Source organism: Microcebus murinus, chromosome 9 (genome assembly GCF_040939455.1).
Source record: "Microcebus murinus isolate Inina chromosome 9, M.murinus_Inina_mat1.0, whole genome shotgun sequence".
Lineage (NCBI taxonomy): Eukaryota > Metazoa > Chordata > Mammalia > Primates > Cheirogaleidae > Microcebus > Microcebus murinus.
In genome coordinates this window covers 25,929,715-25,946,395 of record NC_134112.1, presented here as the reverse complement: position 1 = coordinate 25,946,395, position 16,681 = coordinate 25,929,715, and the positions used below count along the sequence as shown (strand labels likewise).

Here is a 16,681-nt window from a genome sequence, read left to right as displayed (position 1 = left end):
TGCACCCTCCCTTACGCCAAGTACGTACCCCTCCCCCACTCGTAGCCAGTGAGAGTGCTTGACGTCACTTGCGTAAATGGGATTAGTGAATTGCGGAAGGCTCGAGTCTTATGCGTTACTTCCTCTCTGAATTAGGTCCAGCCCCCGCCTTAGCGCAGGGCAGGTGAGAAACGGTCGCGCAGTTTGAAATAACGCTGTCGGGAGGAGCTTAATCCGCAGCCCGGAGGTCCAGCCCCCTCAACCCGGGAGGTGGTCCCTGAAGCTACGCCTTGAACAGTTCTCTTAGTTCTCCCGCTATAAAAATCTTTGTCGCCTTCCCCCTTCGTTTTCCCTCCCCAGCAGAGGACTAACTCAGCCCCTTCCGGAAACACCCAAAGCGGCTTCTAGTCAACAAATTATTGTCCACGCTTAACCGACCTAACCCTGGCCTTTGAGGCTGACCCTTCGGGGTCGAGAGAGGTGTTTCCTGCGAGTGACCCGAGACGGGCACTCGTTTTAGCTCCCAATTCCTCCCTCCCCTCGCGTTTGGAGGGTCCCAACCCCAGGGGCGAGGAGGTGGGCGGAGTCGGGTTTTGGCGCCAGCCGCCGCCGCCGCGAAGCGGAAAAGCATCCGCCGAGAAGACTCTGCTCACCGTCCTCGCCCCTCCTTCCCGCTCCCTCCCCTCGGAGGACCACCAGGCGCCACGCCGCGAACGGTAAGTGCCGCAGTCGCCGCCGCCCTTCCCCCCTCGGGCCCCAGGTTCTCCGCCCCCCCCGCCGGGCGCGCGCCCGCGGCCCCGCCCCTCGCGGCCGCCCACCGTGGGCGGTGCCACTCCCCCTCCCCCGGCGGCCCCGTGCGCAGCTCCCCCGCCGCCGCCGCCTCCCCCTCCCCCTCCGATGAGGCTCGAGCTTGAAGCGCGCAGGGCCTGAGACGCCGTAGACCCGCGACCCGGAGCAGCTCAGGAGGCGGTGAAGTCGGTGGCTTTTTTAATCTCTCGCTCTCATTCGGTGGTGGTGCTTAAGATACCACATGCGCCCCGGGCCCCCCCTTTCCCCACTTCTGCCCCGCTCCGCCGGACCCCGCATCGGGGGGCTGCAGGCAGGAGCGGAGGGTCGGATGGAGGCACCGGGGCTGGCGTGGCGCTGGGCCGGCGCCTTTAGCTAGTTGGGCGGACGGCTCTGTCCTCGAGAGGGTGGAGAGCCGTGGCGACAGCCGCTTTATTTCTAGACAAAGCGCATTTCCCTCCCCCCTCCCCCATCCCCGTGCAAGATGAGGGGCCATCCTCCACGCGTGGTGGATCGGAGAGTTGGGCCTCGGGGAAAGGCGCTGCATTCCCGCAGCCGCGAGGCCTGGCGGCGCGCGCGGCCCGCTGTCCCCGGGCTGCGGCTGGCGCTCCGTTACGTGGCCGCCGCCGGGGCTTGGCGCGGGCCGTGTGGCGCAGTGCCCTTGAGCCCCCGCGCCGCGGCCTTTGTTTCTCCCAGCGGATGCGCTGACCACGAGGCCCGCGCTCCCGGGTGGGGGGCGGGCGCTTAGGCCGCAGGATTAAGGCAAGACAGGCCTGGGGCTTAGGCAGAGCGGATGTATATAAGAGATGATGCATTTTAAGGGTCACGAAATGGGGCTGGAGCATCTCGGTGTGTTTTTTGCTTTAGTTACTGATTGGAAAGATAGAAGGTTTCTGAAAAGAGATCTAGTTAGGATCCTATAGGAGCCTCTTTGAACGTTCAGAGATAATAGAGAAAAAAATTCATGTTTACCGTTGTGAGTTGTTTGGGTAATTGTGTGTGATTATGAATCAAAAAGTTTGTCCTTTTTAAAGAAATTGAATTTATTATAAGTGAGATTTAGACAGGAAAAAAATATTCGTCCAGTATTTTTAACCATGTAAAGCTGTCTCAGGTACCAGGGTCTCCAGTGAGGTTTTCTAGACTCACTTGGTTAAAATCACCCTTATACGTACTTAGGCATAGCCTGTCAGTAATAGTTTAGGCAGGAGCTCACATTTGCTTTTCCAGATTAGTATATAGACGTTTGGAAAGTGCACTATCTACCTGGGGGTTGGAATCCAAACAAAACTTGTGTTTAGCTACCTTTTTTGTGTCATGCAAACTTCTTTTTAACTGTCATGCATTTTTCTAGTAATAGCTCTTCAAGTCTGCAATAAAAAATGGCCTCCAATAAAACTACATTGGTAAGTTAATGAAAACCTAAAATATATAAGGATTTAACTCAAGTTTTTTTCCCAAAAAATTATAACTTTGCATCTCTGTGGTTGAAAAATTTCTGTACTTTTTTTTTTTTTTTTTTTTAGCTCTCCCTGTATTATGTGGGCGCAAAATTAAGGACAACAATGAAAACGTTACATTGAGATACTTACCGACTTGGCTTAACAGTGTCTTAAACCTAATCTTAGGACAGCACAGTCTGGATTTTGCTGAGTATTTTTATCTTCAAATAAAAATGCACAAATTTATGTAACAGGAAAAGAATGTTACATAAACAAAGTTGTAAAGTCCTTGTTGGTTGGCATAATATTCCTTGAATCTACTGAGTTCTAGTGAAGTCAAATATTTTCAGTAATGCCCAGTTTAGAGAATAGGTACGTTGTACACACTAGAGTGGAGCAAAAGTTATTGAATCTTTCAAATTACTTGGTCACTTTGTCCTGCTTTAAACTTGCTTACTCAAATACAGAAGAATCTTAAATTTAAAACATCGTTCTTTTGTTTTTTAACCACAAGGTGAACAAAATCACAAATATCAGGAAGAGAGAAGGCTAGATTTTTCTGCATCTTTTGAGTGACTAATTTTTTTCTCTACAGTGGTTTCTTAAACCCAAAGTTTGCATTCTTAGGCTTCCTAACAAGTTATACAAATGTGTAAAGACATGTATATTCAGCCATATCAAGTTATAAACCTAAAGAACAATGGAATATTCATATAAAAATACAGGATTTGCAGTATGGTTCCCACAATATTTAATTCTAACACATTGTGTTAATCTTAAGCACATAAAGGTGAGTGTTAACATCTAAGTAAAGCAGAGTATTTGGTTTGGGTCTGTATATTCTCCCTTTAGGTTTCACATTGAAAAGGGGCAAGTTGATGATTTTTAATTTGAGCCATCATTAGATTTACATTAAGTCGAGTGCCTTGGAAAATGATTGTGATATGAAATGTAAAGCCTGTCTGGTGAGTCTGTGGTACAGATGATTCCCGTATACTGTATGTATAGGTCAAAGCCATCAATGGGAAAACAAAAGTGTCTTTTATGTCTCAGGATTGAGCTGACCTTCGGATTCCATAATCATTAAACCAAAATGTAGATAGTTGACTTTACAGTTACCCGTATCCTCCTCCAAGTGTTAGATGGGAGAGGAATTAGCTGTCCATGAGGCTTTGAGGATGAATATAGATACAGAAGGCAAACAAATGCTCCCATTAAAATTAAACTGGCTTTTTTCAGGCGAATTGGCAGTCTTTGGTGTCTGTTATTTATTGGTATTTGTATTTTCTTGTATTGAAAAGGATCACAGATTAACCACTTCAAAGGTTTATCTTAGTGTGTATCCTTTTCATTTTTGACATCCTGTTTATTTTGTTAGCCTCCTTCCTTTGTGGACACTAGCTGTTTTTTTATTTAGGATTTGTATCTAATAAATTTTGTCTATTCTAATTTCTCTTTGTTCTTCTCACTGTCATTCTTACCTTCAAGAGGCAGAAAAACCTATTTGACTAGGCTTAGTACTAAAGTATTTTGACTTAGAATAGTAAGGCCTAACTTGGAAATGGTATCCAACAAAATCAAATGTTTGCTGCATTTTTTAAAATTCCAGGGAATTTTTATTTCTCATGTGTGTATGTACATCTATGTGCTTTCATGGTTTGAAATATCCTTTTGCAGTCTTGATGTTGCTGTTATTTCTTCTGCTTGCATGCTGTGGAGTAGCTTTCATGACTAGGCAATTGAGTTTTATTTTTTAACAGCAGTGTTTTAAGATAAAAGTATTTTAAAGTGCACATTACATTAGGGATTTTTCCACTCTTAATACCTTTTAATTAGCCATTTCAGGTTTTTAAAAATTTACCTATTTTCAGCCCTCCTGGAATGAATCTGTTTGAGCTACTAGAAATAGCTGGTTGAGGTTGGTCTCCTGCTTCTCTTAAATAGCATTATACTAGACGAGGTGCTGTGGCTCACACCTGTAATCCTAGCACTCTGGGAGGACAAGGTGGGAGGATTGCTTGAGCTCAGGAGTTGGAGACCAGCCTGAGCAAGAGCAAGACCCCATCTCTACTATAAATAGAAATTAGCCAAACAACTAAAAATAGAAAAAAAATTAGCCTGGCATGGTGACGCATGCCTGTAGTCCCAGCTACTTGGGAGGCTGAGGCAGGAGGATCGCTTGAGCCCAGGAGTTGGAGGTTGCTGTGAGCTAGGCTGATGCTACGGCACTCTAGCCCTGACAACACAGTGAAAGAGCAAACACCTTTGAAATGAATTATATTGGTTACCAACTTAGACTCTTTCTCTTGAGAAAGCAGGAAAGAAGGATTTTTTTTATACATTAAGGAATTAAAATACATCTGACATTTTGGCCTCTTTAAGTGATAGCATTATTAGGATTATGAAAAAATAATTTTGTCCTTTTTAACCTCCTCATGATCTCCATGATTGACCCTGCAATTGATATCAGAATCCTAAACCATGTTTTCATTCTATACTTAACTTTTTTCTATAGCATTGAGGCTTTTAACATTAATGTTTGAATTGAGAGAGGATCTTACTATCTGGGTACAGTTTCAACAAGTCTGTAAATACTACTTATTCTTTTCTATATTGTCCTCTGACACTTTATATGTAGTCGTTTGTTGCTGTGTTGTGGTTGAAATAGTGAAAGCTCTAGTAAACTTAGTCTTATAGATTACTTAGAGATGGGACTCAGAAAAGATAATTATTTTCCAGTTAATGTTTTTGATTATATCATTTTGGTGAAGAGTGGTGGGTCATAAGTTTGAATTAAGTCAACGGAATAAAGCACATTCCTTTATTGTCCATGGGCTTTTTATCTTTTCAGAAGATGTCTGTCCTGGGATACAGAAGTAAAAATTTGTGTCAAATATAGCAATATAAGCAATTTAGTCTTTAAAATGTGCTCAAAATTCAATAGGAATGTGTTTCTTAAGTTCCTTTTTGTTTTATTTTAGCAAAAAATGGGAAAGAAACAGAATGGGAAGAGTAAAAAGGTTGAAGAGGCAGAGCCTGAAGAATTTGTGGTGGAAAAAGTACTGGATCGACGTGTAGTAAATGGGAAAGTGGAGTATTTCCTGAAGTGGAAGGGATTTACAGAGTAAGAAACCTCAGTGCTTGTTTATCATATGTTTAGCTGCAGTGAAGTGGCTTAAAAATTTGTTTTTAGCCTCTTTTTCCCAGAGATCTCTTTAAAAACATTTTTAATTTTAAGATATCTTATTTGAAGTCAGTTTCAGAAGAGCCAAATCTTTTGTCTACAGTTGAAACCAAGCAAATCAGAGGCCAATTTATTACCCTGGGGAGTCAAATTTGTAAAATTGTCAGTTGTAGTTTACTATATGAGACATTTTAACGTAGTTGGATACTATACTGGAATTTCTAGTCGACATTGTTTCACTCCATACAGAGGATGCTGGACAACATTGAAGCTGTACGATATAGACTAGTGGGTCTTAAAAAGAAATACTCATCGTAATCTAGGTCTTATATTAGGTTTATTGTATCCTAATCTCTAAAAAATAAAGCCTGGGCATTTTTCAGGCTCACTGGTTCCTTGTGTTCCTCTTTACAAATTGCTTTCATAATTACTCTTTATGTTAGCTGTGTTTTGAATGACTTAAACAGAGAGAAATTATGTACTCTTAACATCTGTGTTTATTGTGCAAATCTACTTGGATCCTTCTACCTGACACCACAAAAACAGAAAGCCAAAGCTCCATGGGCAGTGACAATTAAAAATGGATAGGTTGACATCAATAGTCTCCTGAGCATGGGCCATATGGTAGTCCAGGGATGAGGCTTCAAATGTCTATCTACAGCTTCCTCCACTGTTCACAAATAAAGCCACCTTCATAACAATTTGGGGATTACGAATTCAATGGAAGATTTATTTTTACCTATTTTATCCTTCAGTATTGGTAGTTAAGCCTAAGTATATATAATAAGTGCATAATTTAGCACTAAAAAATTTCCGGCAGATAGCAGAATGAAGCAAAATAAGTCTATGGACTATTTTAGAATTAGATTTAACTAGTTTGCCAGAGTTAATTACCTTCAAATGGTTAACTTGTTAAAAAAAATCCCTATTTGCCTTTTATGTTCTCCCCATCAAAACATTAGAAAATAGACTCTTCTTCCAAAACTTAAGGCCGCTAGTATGATTGAGAACTTGCTCTGTGCAGTATAATGTATTAGGTAATGTAGAAGACTAACGAATATAATACAGGATAGAGACTCTTAAGTCATCCTCCACCCAATAATTTAGGTTTGCCAATTTTGGAATCTCAGGATATCAGCAGACCAAGTTGTTTTTTGGTGTTTTTTTTTGTTTGTTTGTTTTTTTGAGACAGAGTCTTGCTGTGTCGTCTGGGCTAGAGTGCCATGGCATCAGCCTAGTTCACAGCAACCTCTAACTAACTCCTGGGCTCAAGCAATCCTCCTGCCTCAGCCTCCTGAGTAGCTGGGACTACAGGCATGCACCACCATGCCTGGCTAATTTTTATATATATATATATATATTTTTTAGTTGGCCAATTTCTTGCTATTTTTTTTAGTAGAGATGGGATCTCGCTCTTGCTCAGGCTGGTTTTGAACTCCTGACCTTGAGCGATCCAGCCACCACCTTGGCCTCCCAGAGTGCTAGGATTACAGGCATGAGCCACCACACCGGCCAACGAAGTTGTTAAGTAAGTAACAGAGGTTAATAGCACCTTTCCCAGTATCTCTAAAATGATTAATTTCATTTCATCTAGTTCTATAAAGTCTCTTTGGACCAGAGCACAAAAAATTAGCAAGACAGTTGCTGTGTAGGATGATCTTACTTTCACATTTGTTGATTGATACTAATTTTCTTTACAGCCTTTCTGAAAAGTACATGGAAATGGTCATCTCAGCCTTATATCAGGAGTCAGAAATCTTTTTTCCCCAAAGTGCCATAGAGTAACTATTTAGGCTTTGTGGGCTATAGGTCTGTGTCTCTACAACATCTCTGCATATGAAGTGCAAAAGCAGAAATAGATAATATGTTAAATGAGCATGAATGTGTTCCAGTAATGTTGTGTGGGCTCTGAAATTCTAATTTTATTTTGAAATATTTTTCTAATCATTTAAAAACGAAAGAAAACATTTTTAGTTTGTAGGCCATAAAAATGCTGTATTTGGCTTCTGCTTTGCCAACTCCTGCTTTATATCATTTCCCAGTTTGAGCACCCAGCAAAAACTAAAATCATCTAACATTTAAGAATGCCTCTGGGCCGGGCGCGGTGGCTCACGCCTGTAATCCTAGCTCTCTGGGAGGCCGAGGCAGGCGGATTGCTCAAGGTCAGGAGTTCAAAACCAGCCTGAGCAAGAGCGAGACCCTGTCTCTACTATAAATAGAAAGAAATTAATTGGCCAACTAATATATATAGAAAAAATTAGCTGGGCATGGTGGCGCATGCCTGTAGTCCCAACTACTCGGGAGGCTGAGGCAGAAGGATCGCTCGAGCCCAGGAGTTTGAGGTTGCTATGAGCTAGGCTGACGCCACGGCACTCATTCTAGCCTGGACAACTAAGCGAGACTCTGTCTCAAAAAAAAAAAAAAAAAAAAAGAATGCCTCAATCATTGTTTTAAAATACCGTAGTGGAGGTCCCAACCCTAGCCATGATATGATATAGTACTTCAAGTTGGGAATTAGGAATCTGCATTTTTTTAAAAGCTCTTTGAGAAAATTCTGAAGTAATTGTGAGACTTGGAGAAATATTAGCTTCAATTACAGTGTTGGAGTGAGGCTCATTTAATTTGGAGGTAAAAATAGCAGATTGCCCGCTTAGTTGGGGCTGTGAAAGCAGGAAATCTAGACAGATTCTCAAAACAATATAGAGGAAATGGAAGAAATGATTAGTATCTGCAGTAGAGAGGACATTTTTTTCAGATATCTGTTAAATGGATCCAGATGATGGTGATGAACTGTGTTTAATTGAATCAATTTTTCTTTTTTTTTTGTTCCTGGACACAGTGCTGACAATACTTGGGAACCTGAAGAAAATTTGGATTGTCCAGAGTTAATTGAAGCATTTCTTAATTCTCAAAAAGCTGGTAAAGAAAAAGATGGTACAAAAAGAAAGTCTTTATCTGACAGTGAATCTGATGATAGCAAATCAAAGAAGAAAAGAGATGCTGTAAGTATAAAACATTGTGCACCAGAATATCTTTTTGTAAAAGGTTGATGGTTTGATTTTTAAGTTTTTTGTTGTTGTTGTTGTTTTGTTTTTTTTTTGGAGACAGATCTGTTGCCTGGGCTAGAGTGGTGTGGTATCAGCCTAACTCACAGCAACCTCAAACTCCTGAGCTCAAGGGATCCTTCTCCCTCAGCCTTCCTAGTAGCTGGGACTACAGGCATGTGCCATGCCTAGCTAATTTTTTTTCTATGTATTTTAGTTGGCCAATTAATTTTCTTTCTATTTTTAGTAGAGACACCTTTCCCAGTATCAAGGAGCAAAGGTCTTGCTCAGGCTGGTTTCTAACTCGACCTTGAGCAATCCTCCCACCTCAGCCTCCCAGGGTGCTAGGATTAAAGGGGTGAGCCACCACACCTGGGCTGATTTTTAAGTCCTTTTAAGATATTTTTTAAAACTCAAATATTTTTAAAATGCCATGAAGAAACCTTTTATAAATGCTTAATGTGTAGGACAAAAAGGATGTATATGATTTAGCCTACACTGTGCTTATACCACTTAAAATGTGCTAGTGTTGTTATTAATAGTTTTTTGGATTTGATCCCTAATCAAACCAATTACCTATGATCCAAGGCTAACAATCTTAAGTACAAACAGTACTGATTGGATTGTTGAAAGACTTTACAGTGAAAATAGTCCAAATGGTACATCTGATTGTAGTTCATTAATGGCATTGACCACCAGAAAGTAGTTTTGCTTGCGATCTCTGTATTGGCAAATAGTACTTTGATTTTGAAATAATATATAATCTTTAATAATAAAAATTGTTACACATTTTTTGATTTGGTTTTTGTTGAAACAGGGTTTTACACTGTTGCCTAGGCTAGGGTACAGTGGCCCAATTGTAGCTCACTATAACCTTGAATTCCTGGGCTCAGGCAGTCCTCCTGCCTCAGCGTCCCAAGTAGTTGGGGCTACAGGTGTGCATCGTTCCACCTGGCTAATTTTTTTTCTTAGTGCTGTATGTTTTATTGACATGAATTGAGCCATTTGATTCATTCATTGCACATGTACTTTGGTCCAGTCTTTGCTTCACTAATGTTTCTGTAGCTTCGGGCAAGTCGGGTAACTTCTTCCATCCTTAGGTGTAATTATATTTGCCCTGCTAGTAGCCTAGTATAGCAATTTTAGGAAAGGCCTTAGTGCTGAATCGGTTTCTAGGCTCAGGCACTAAGCATACGAGGCAGATTAATTGGTAAGAACTTTGGATTTGAAATTTGATCATTTGAATCAGATGTCAGGAACTTTGCAGGTAGTCTGAAATCTTTGTGGCAACTCTGTTAAGGTAATGGGTATGATCCTGTTTTACAGGTGAGAAAACAAGAGTTGGCTGCTAATTTGGTTCTGAAATGAAATGACATGCCCAACAGAAGCACAACTTTAATGACAATACCTAGCACATGTATTGATTGAATCCTAACCATGTGCCAACCAGTATTCTAAGTAATTTATATTTTATATACTATGAAATATCTATGAGATAGAGACTATAAATTATTTTTGTTTTATTGTAAATGAACCCGAACTGCAAAGAGGTTAACTTACTCAAAACCACACTGTCTATAAAGGGGGATAGAGCCATTATTCTATTCCTTTATATTTATAAACAAATTTTAGGCCAAGTACAGTAGCTCATACCTGTAATCCTAACACTTTGGGACGTGAAGGTGGGAGGATTGCTTGAGGCCCGGAGTTTGAGACCAGTCTGGTCTATATTGATAGCAAGACCTTCATCTCCACAAAAAATTTAAAAATTAGCCAAGTGTGGTGGCATGTGCCTGTAGTCTTAGCTACTTGGGAGGCTGAGGCAAGAGGAAAGTTGAGATGAGTGGCATTTTATATCTTTACAGACATCTTCAAGGTCCGGCTTAACAAAAGACAGCTCTACTTTACACATTTGATTGTTGTAGTATGTGGTTTTGGTGGAGGTATATGAAGACCATCCAAGTCATGAATACATAAAAAGAGGGAACCTTGCAGAACCCCCTCCCAAAAAGGTCTCAGGGACGCCCAGGTGTTCTTACACTTCACTTTGAGAACCACTGGTTTATACTAAGTACTTTATAAGGTTTGTTGTAATTCATACCATTGCAATACTAGTTAGTCTGAGTTTTACAATTTTTACTATTTGTATTTTGTTTATGCTTTTAAAATAGGTAGATAATTTAGACTAATTCCCAGAATATATTTGAAATACTAACTTTCAAGAGTTTATAATTATTAGTTACCAATACCAGAAATAAAGGAATTTATTTTTTCTTGTATGCCCACTCAGTCCACCCTTAATGTCTTTTAGATAAAGTATTTGTCTGTTTTCTTGACTTTTGATTCAGAATGTTTTTAAGTATTCTACATTGGGTATCAGATACCCAGATTTGTTTTTTCTGCTTTTAAAGTTAATAGAAATTACTATGTATTTTAATACCAAATATGGGCTCTTGGCTCTACTCATTTGTTTCACTTTTGGAAGCTGTTTGTTTAAAAGCTCTATATCATGAAACTAAATTTGAAGTTAATATTCTTAGTTTGCTGTATGGAAACATGTATGTAAATAATCACTCAAGCTCTCCTAAATAGGCTGACAAACCAAGAGGCTTTGCCAGAGGTCTTGATCCTGAAAGAATAATTGGTGCCACAGATAGCAGTGGAGAATTAATGTTTCTTATGAAATGGTAAGTATGCAGGTGTTATATTTTAAAGATTAGACATATTTATAAATTTATCTAGGAAAGGTTTTATAAGTAGTTTCCATCATTAAGTAGAAAGTAGTTATCTGCTGAAAGGATGATTCTGGTTACTTTAGTTTATGACACAAGTGTTCACAAATTATGGCCTGCTTTGGAAAATTAAGTTTATTGAAACATAGCTACAACTAACATAAAACCCCCAAAAACATTTAAATACCTTATGATTGGATTATTCTTAAATGAATGCTTGTCGTCCGTTGACATAGCAATTTAGATTTTTAACTGGATTTTTTTCCCCTCACAACAGGAAAGATTCAGATGAGGCAGATTTGGTGCTGGCAAAAGAGGCAAATATGAAGTGTCCTCAAATTGTAATTGCTTTTTATGAAGAGAGACTAACTTGGCATTCTTGTCCAGAAGATGAAGCTCAATAATTGTTTGCATTGCTTTTTATATATATTTATATATATATATAAAATCTGGGTCTTGGTTTTTGATTTACTAGTGTGAAGAAATAACTACATCTAATAAATCAAGTTTGATACATTTGTTTTGAAAGTAGTATTGAGAGAGTTGTTGGGGGGGGGTTGCATCAATAGCACTGGTTACTTTGAACAAATAAAAGCTTTCTGTAGTTGCTTCCTTTATCAGAAAAGAACATATGATACCATGGTATATTACTTCCTCTGCGCTAGGGAACAGCTTTTCTAAATGCTAGGGGAAATTTCCATACCCATTATTCAATCAGAGCTTGTGTTTAACTCATGCCTAAGGACCATTCTGGGTTTTTTTAATTTGTTTTTGTGTGTGTATACGTAAAATGCATATGTAAATGATTGTTTTTAAACATTCACCAAAACAAAAATCACGGGTAAGCCCATGTGTCTGCGATGCTATCATTTTGAGCAACCTAAGAATTGAAAATTTTCCTGAAGCCATAACATTTCAAACTGAATAGTCGGTTCGTAATTAATTGGATAATTTAAAGGCAGCCATATCTGAAGACATAGCTGCATGTTTATTCATATAAATGCAACATTGTGTTTGCAGAATTCCTAAAAGGAAAAGCTTTATCGCTACCAACAATCTCCCCACCCAGATGAGGAAACTAGATAAATTCTGGTGTGTTCTAATACTGTAAACAAGACTTTAGTTAAATGCACATTAAAGATTCCCCTAGTGAGCAATTGTTTTACAAGAACTTGAAATCCCTATGCTGCATTGAATAAAAGTTCATGATTAATGGAATATCTGAGGCTTGGCTCATGGAAACTTAATCAGATGGTTAGAAATGTTGGCAGTTTCAGATGTGCTGACGTAATGGGTAAACAAACTTTTTGTAATCTATTGACTGCATGTTTTTTCCTTACCCCAACTCATTTCTTACATGTAGGCTCAATCTTTTCAGTATTTGGGTTACTGGTTCTGCAGAAGCCAGGAAAACAGCCTTGTAGTAATCAGAATGTTATCCAACTGTATATTGTTTACTTTATTGTAAATACTGGTGAACAGTGGTCAATAAATAGTTTTATATTCCTTTATGCGATTAGACTTTTTTCTTTATCCGATTGCCTTTATGGTAGGCCTAGGAATGCCCCCACATATGCACTTTATTGAATTATCTTCTTATTTATAAATTGGATGATACCAGTAAGGCATTAGAGTAAATAGCCTAGATCCTTTTAGCCTATGAATTTTAAACTTAGAGTATGTATTGCCACAGGAATATTTCTAGTGGGGAGATAAAAATTAGTTTCATTTGATCCCTAGGAGAAATTTACCTCAATTAAGTAAAATTAGGTATTCTGGTAGGGCAGATTCTATTGATAGAAACATTTCTACTGATTTCTGTAATCCATACAGCAAAAGGGAAATGATAACCTGTGCTCTTTATTAAGTATCCCGTTATGGACCTACCACTGCTCAACAGTGGGTTCACAGATGATACAGAACTTTATATCAGTCAGCAGTTGATTGTCCTATATTAAATTTAGTAAGGGTATTTCTGGAAGCAGTGTTGTCCGTATATTACTTTTGTTATCTCTCAGGTGTTACATTAATTTCCTGTTGATGCTGTAACAAACTACCACAAATTTAATGACTTAACACAAATTTATTTTCCTACCAGTTCTGGAGGTCAGAAGTGCAAAGTCAGTCTCATGAGGCTAAAGTGAAGGAATCAGCAGGGTGGTTCCTTCTGGAGGCTTTGATGGCAGAATCCATTTTCTTGTCTTTTTCCATTTCTAGAGGTGGTCTGCATTCTTTGGCTCCTGGCCCCTTCCATCTTCAAAACCAACAAAAAGTATAGCATCTAACATTCTGTCTCTGCTTTCCTTCCTCCTTTTCTGTCACTCCTGTATACCATAGGTGTATTATGGAAAGATTGAGCCAAACAGTTCTTTCAGGTTCTTGAATTCCTGAATCCTTGACTTGCAACTGAAGGAAAAAACCTGTTTTCTCTTCATTTCCACCCTCTCATATCTAATTATATAAGAAAAATATGCTGCTTGTAACAACTTAAATGCTAACAAAGTAAAGCTACATCATTGGTCTCATCCCCCCTCAAATCCAAAGTAGTTTAGTTGAATGTACATTTCTTTATCTCTACTTATACTTTATACATTTTAATACTGTTGTTTCTAATGAAAATCAATATATATAATTTCTCACCAGTTATCTTAGACCCATCTTACGTAGTAAATATTAATGCATTACAGTTTATCCTATTCTGTAATAGCATACCTGCTAACCACTCCAGCCAAATTGCCTGGGTTAATTAAAATCTGCTGTTCTTTGGTCTTGAACAAATTAATATACTTCACCTCTCTGCTTTAGTTTCCTCATCTCTGAAAGACCATTCTTCATTTCCTCTCTCAATATGTAGTCCAGGTATGGAGTAGGCTATACCATCTAGGTTAGTCTAAGTACACTACAATGTTCTCACAACAGCAAAATTGGCTAAGATGCATTTCTTGGAACACATTCCTGGTGTTAATCTGAGATTTCATTGGCTATTATGATGAATGATTCTGATTTTTGTTTTCCAGTATGCACAATTAGTACCTTTGCTGAAAAAGTCAGATATGTAGATAGCAAAGTTTCCCAAATACTGTGGATCAAAGAAAACCATTAGGCTACTGCAGAAAATATTGGTTAATAGATTAAACTGAAGCTTTTTTTATAAAGGATTTAGAACCTGCTCAGATGCCTAGAGAAATATTGATTGGTTTCACAAGATCCCTGAGTTTAATACTCTTCTTGAGAACAGAAACCACTTTTAGAACCTCTGGAGTGTTCATAATATGATCCTTCACTACTTTTCTCCTGCCTATGCTTCCTTTTTTGTAGTTGGAAAAAAAAAATCTCACATCTTATTCATAAATAAGCCAGAGATGTGATTCTTGGGAATTCTGATTGGACCTGCCAACAGCCTGGTTTCAAAAGGTTTATTATTGGTAGATACTGCACAGGGTGCTTCCAATAGTAACTACCACAGACAGTAGTCAAAGGTAAACATTGGGAGGAAGTAACCAGGCATAATGGCTCATGCCTGTAATCCCACCATTTGGGGATGCTGAGGCAGGAGGAAGCTTGAGGCCAAAAGTTCAAGACCAGTCTGGTAACATAGCAAGACCCTGTTCTATTAAAAAAACAAATGGAAGTATTACTTTAAGGTAACTGTTAAGATATTAAAAATATCCCTGTCCTTTCAAAACTTTGAACCTTAACTAGGCAATGAAGATAGATGTTAGGAAAATGTAAGGAAGTCATCAGTTTGTGCTTGATCATTACTAGTTTTTTCCTATTTCTGTCACACAAAGAACAGCTCAGGTTTTTTGTCTTAAATGCCCTACCCTCGGCCGGGCGCGGTGGCTCACGCCTGTAATCCTAGCTCTTAGGAGGCCGAGGCGGGCGGATTGCTCAAGGTCAGGAGTTCAAAACCAGCCTGAGCAAGAGCAAGACCCTGTCTCTACTATAAATAGAAAGAAATTAATTGGCCAACTGATATATATAGAAAAAATTAGCCGGGCATGGTGGCACATGCCTGTAGTCCCAGCTACTCGGGAGGCTGAGGCAGAAGGATCGCTCGAGCCCAGGAGTTTGAGGTTGCTGTGAGCTAGGCTGAAGCCACGGCACTCACTCTAGCCTGGACAACAAAGCGAGACTCTGTCTCAAAAAAAAAAAAAAAAAAAAATGCCCTACCCTCGGGTTTCAAGCTGTGCCCATATGTATGGCTATATCGCCCAAGAAGACTAAGAAAGGAAAGTTTTTAATTTTACTTTTAAATTTCTGTGTATATTTCAACACTATGGTCCCCAAACCTCAGGCGGCAGACTGGTACCAGTGTGTGGCCTTAGTGGCAGGTGAGCCAGCGAAACTTTATCTGTATTTGCAGCCACTCCCCAGCACTATCATCACTGCCTCAGCTCCACCTCAGATTGTCAGGCATAAGATACTCATAAAGGAGCATGCAGCCTAGATCCCTCCCATGCAGAGTTTACAGTAGGGTTCATGCTCCCTGTGAGAATGTAATGCCTAATGATCTGAGGCGGTGATGCTAGCACTGGGTAGCGGCTGCAAATACAGATAGAGGTTTGACTGCACAGAGACCACAATAAATCAATTGCTTGCAGACTCATTTCAAAACCCTATCAGTGAGTGACAATTGACAATGTAATAATAGAAATAAAGTGCACAATAAATGTAATGTGATTGAATCATTCCTAACCTTTCCCCATCTGCCCACTGTCCCATGGAAATATTGTTTTCCATGACACCAGTCACTGGTGCCAAAGAGGTTGGGGACTGTTGTTTTAACAGGTAAAGCAGAAAGGCTGTCTTCCATTATATTTGATGCTTACAGTAGTCATTCTTTTTGTTTTATTAAGCCAATATGAAAATTGGTTATCAAGCAGAAGGATATCTTTTAATATGAAGTGGAATGTGAATATTTAGTGTGTATTTGTATGTTACCTATATAATACATAGATCCTTTTATCCTTTGTTGAATAAATGAATTTGTACCTTGAATATTCACTGAATAAGGGGGGCAATTTTAATAAAGCTCCAGTAGTCAGTGTGATATATTTAAAGAAGATATAGTAGGTGCCAATCTATCTTGGTAATGCTTCTTAGCATTAGTCCCTCCTCTAAAGGTAGTATCTTTATAGATACATGCCAATTACACATCTCCTAAGAGGATAATTAGGGAAGGGAGATTGAGAGTTTGGGGTTTTTTGGTGTGGTTTGTGTGTGAGTTCTAAATTTATGTTAATATTAGTTTCCACTAATACATTGCTTTGAACTTAGTTATATTGAAAGCAGATTTGTGCAGGCAGTTGTCGCAGCAGTCCCCAGCCTTTTTGGCACCAGGGTCTAGTTTCATGGAAGATAATTTTTCCACAGACCAGGCGGTCGTGGTGGGCTGGGGAGGGGGGTGGTTTCAGGATGATTCAAGCACATTACATTTATTGTGCACTTCATTTCTATTATTATAATACATAAATAATTATACAACTGACCATAATGCAGAATCGGTGGGAG

At 39.3% G+C, this 16,681-nt stretch overlaps 1 protein-coding gene across 7 annotated transcripts; it reads left to right on the top strand.

Annotated features, from left to right (window-relative positions):
- Positions 1-164: 164 nt before the first annotated feature.
- On the top strand, positions 165-12,678 carry CBX3 (chromobox 3). Of its 7 annotated transcripts, none has more exons than XM_012773345.3 (6): positions 165-695; positions 2,120-2,171; positions 5,189-5,331; positions 8,231-8,393; positions 11,028-11,122; positions 11,445-12,678. In XM_012773345.3, exons 2-6 carry the CDS (start codon positions 2,148-2,150, stop codon positions 11,569-11,571), a joined length of 552 nt encoding a protein of 183 aa, XP_012628799.1. In that variant the 5' UTR covers positions 165-695; positions 2,120-2,147; the 3' UTR covers positions 11,572-12,678. The 7 variants fall into 7 exon arrangements, with proteins under 7 accessions (XP_012628799.1, XP_012628801.1, XP_012628798.1 ...); XM_012773344.3 differs by lacking the exon at positions 165-695 and adding an exon at positions 812-953; XM_076006357.1 differs by lacking the exon at positions 165-695 and adding an exon at positions 828-957.
- The last annotated feature ends 4,003 nt before the right edge of the window (positions 12,679-16,681 follow it).

What these genes read in the sequence shown, in the direction of transcription:
- CBX3 (XM_012773343.3), top strand. Translation starts at nt 2,908, where the DNA reads ATGGAATATTCATATAAAAATACAGGATTTGCAGTATGGTTCCCACAA. An exon ending in CAAAGAAGAAAAGAGATGCT is followed by an intron (nt 8,394 to 11,027) that starts GTAAGTATAAAA and finishes TCTCCTAAATAG; the next exon opens with GCTGACAAACCAAGAGGCTT. An exon ending in TTAATGTTTCTTATGAAATG is followed by an intron (nt 11,123 to 11,444) that starts GTAAGTATGCAG and finishes CCCTCACAACAG; the next exon opens with GAAAGATTCAGATGAGGCAG.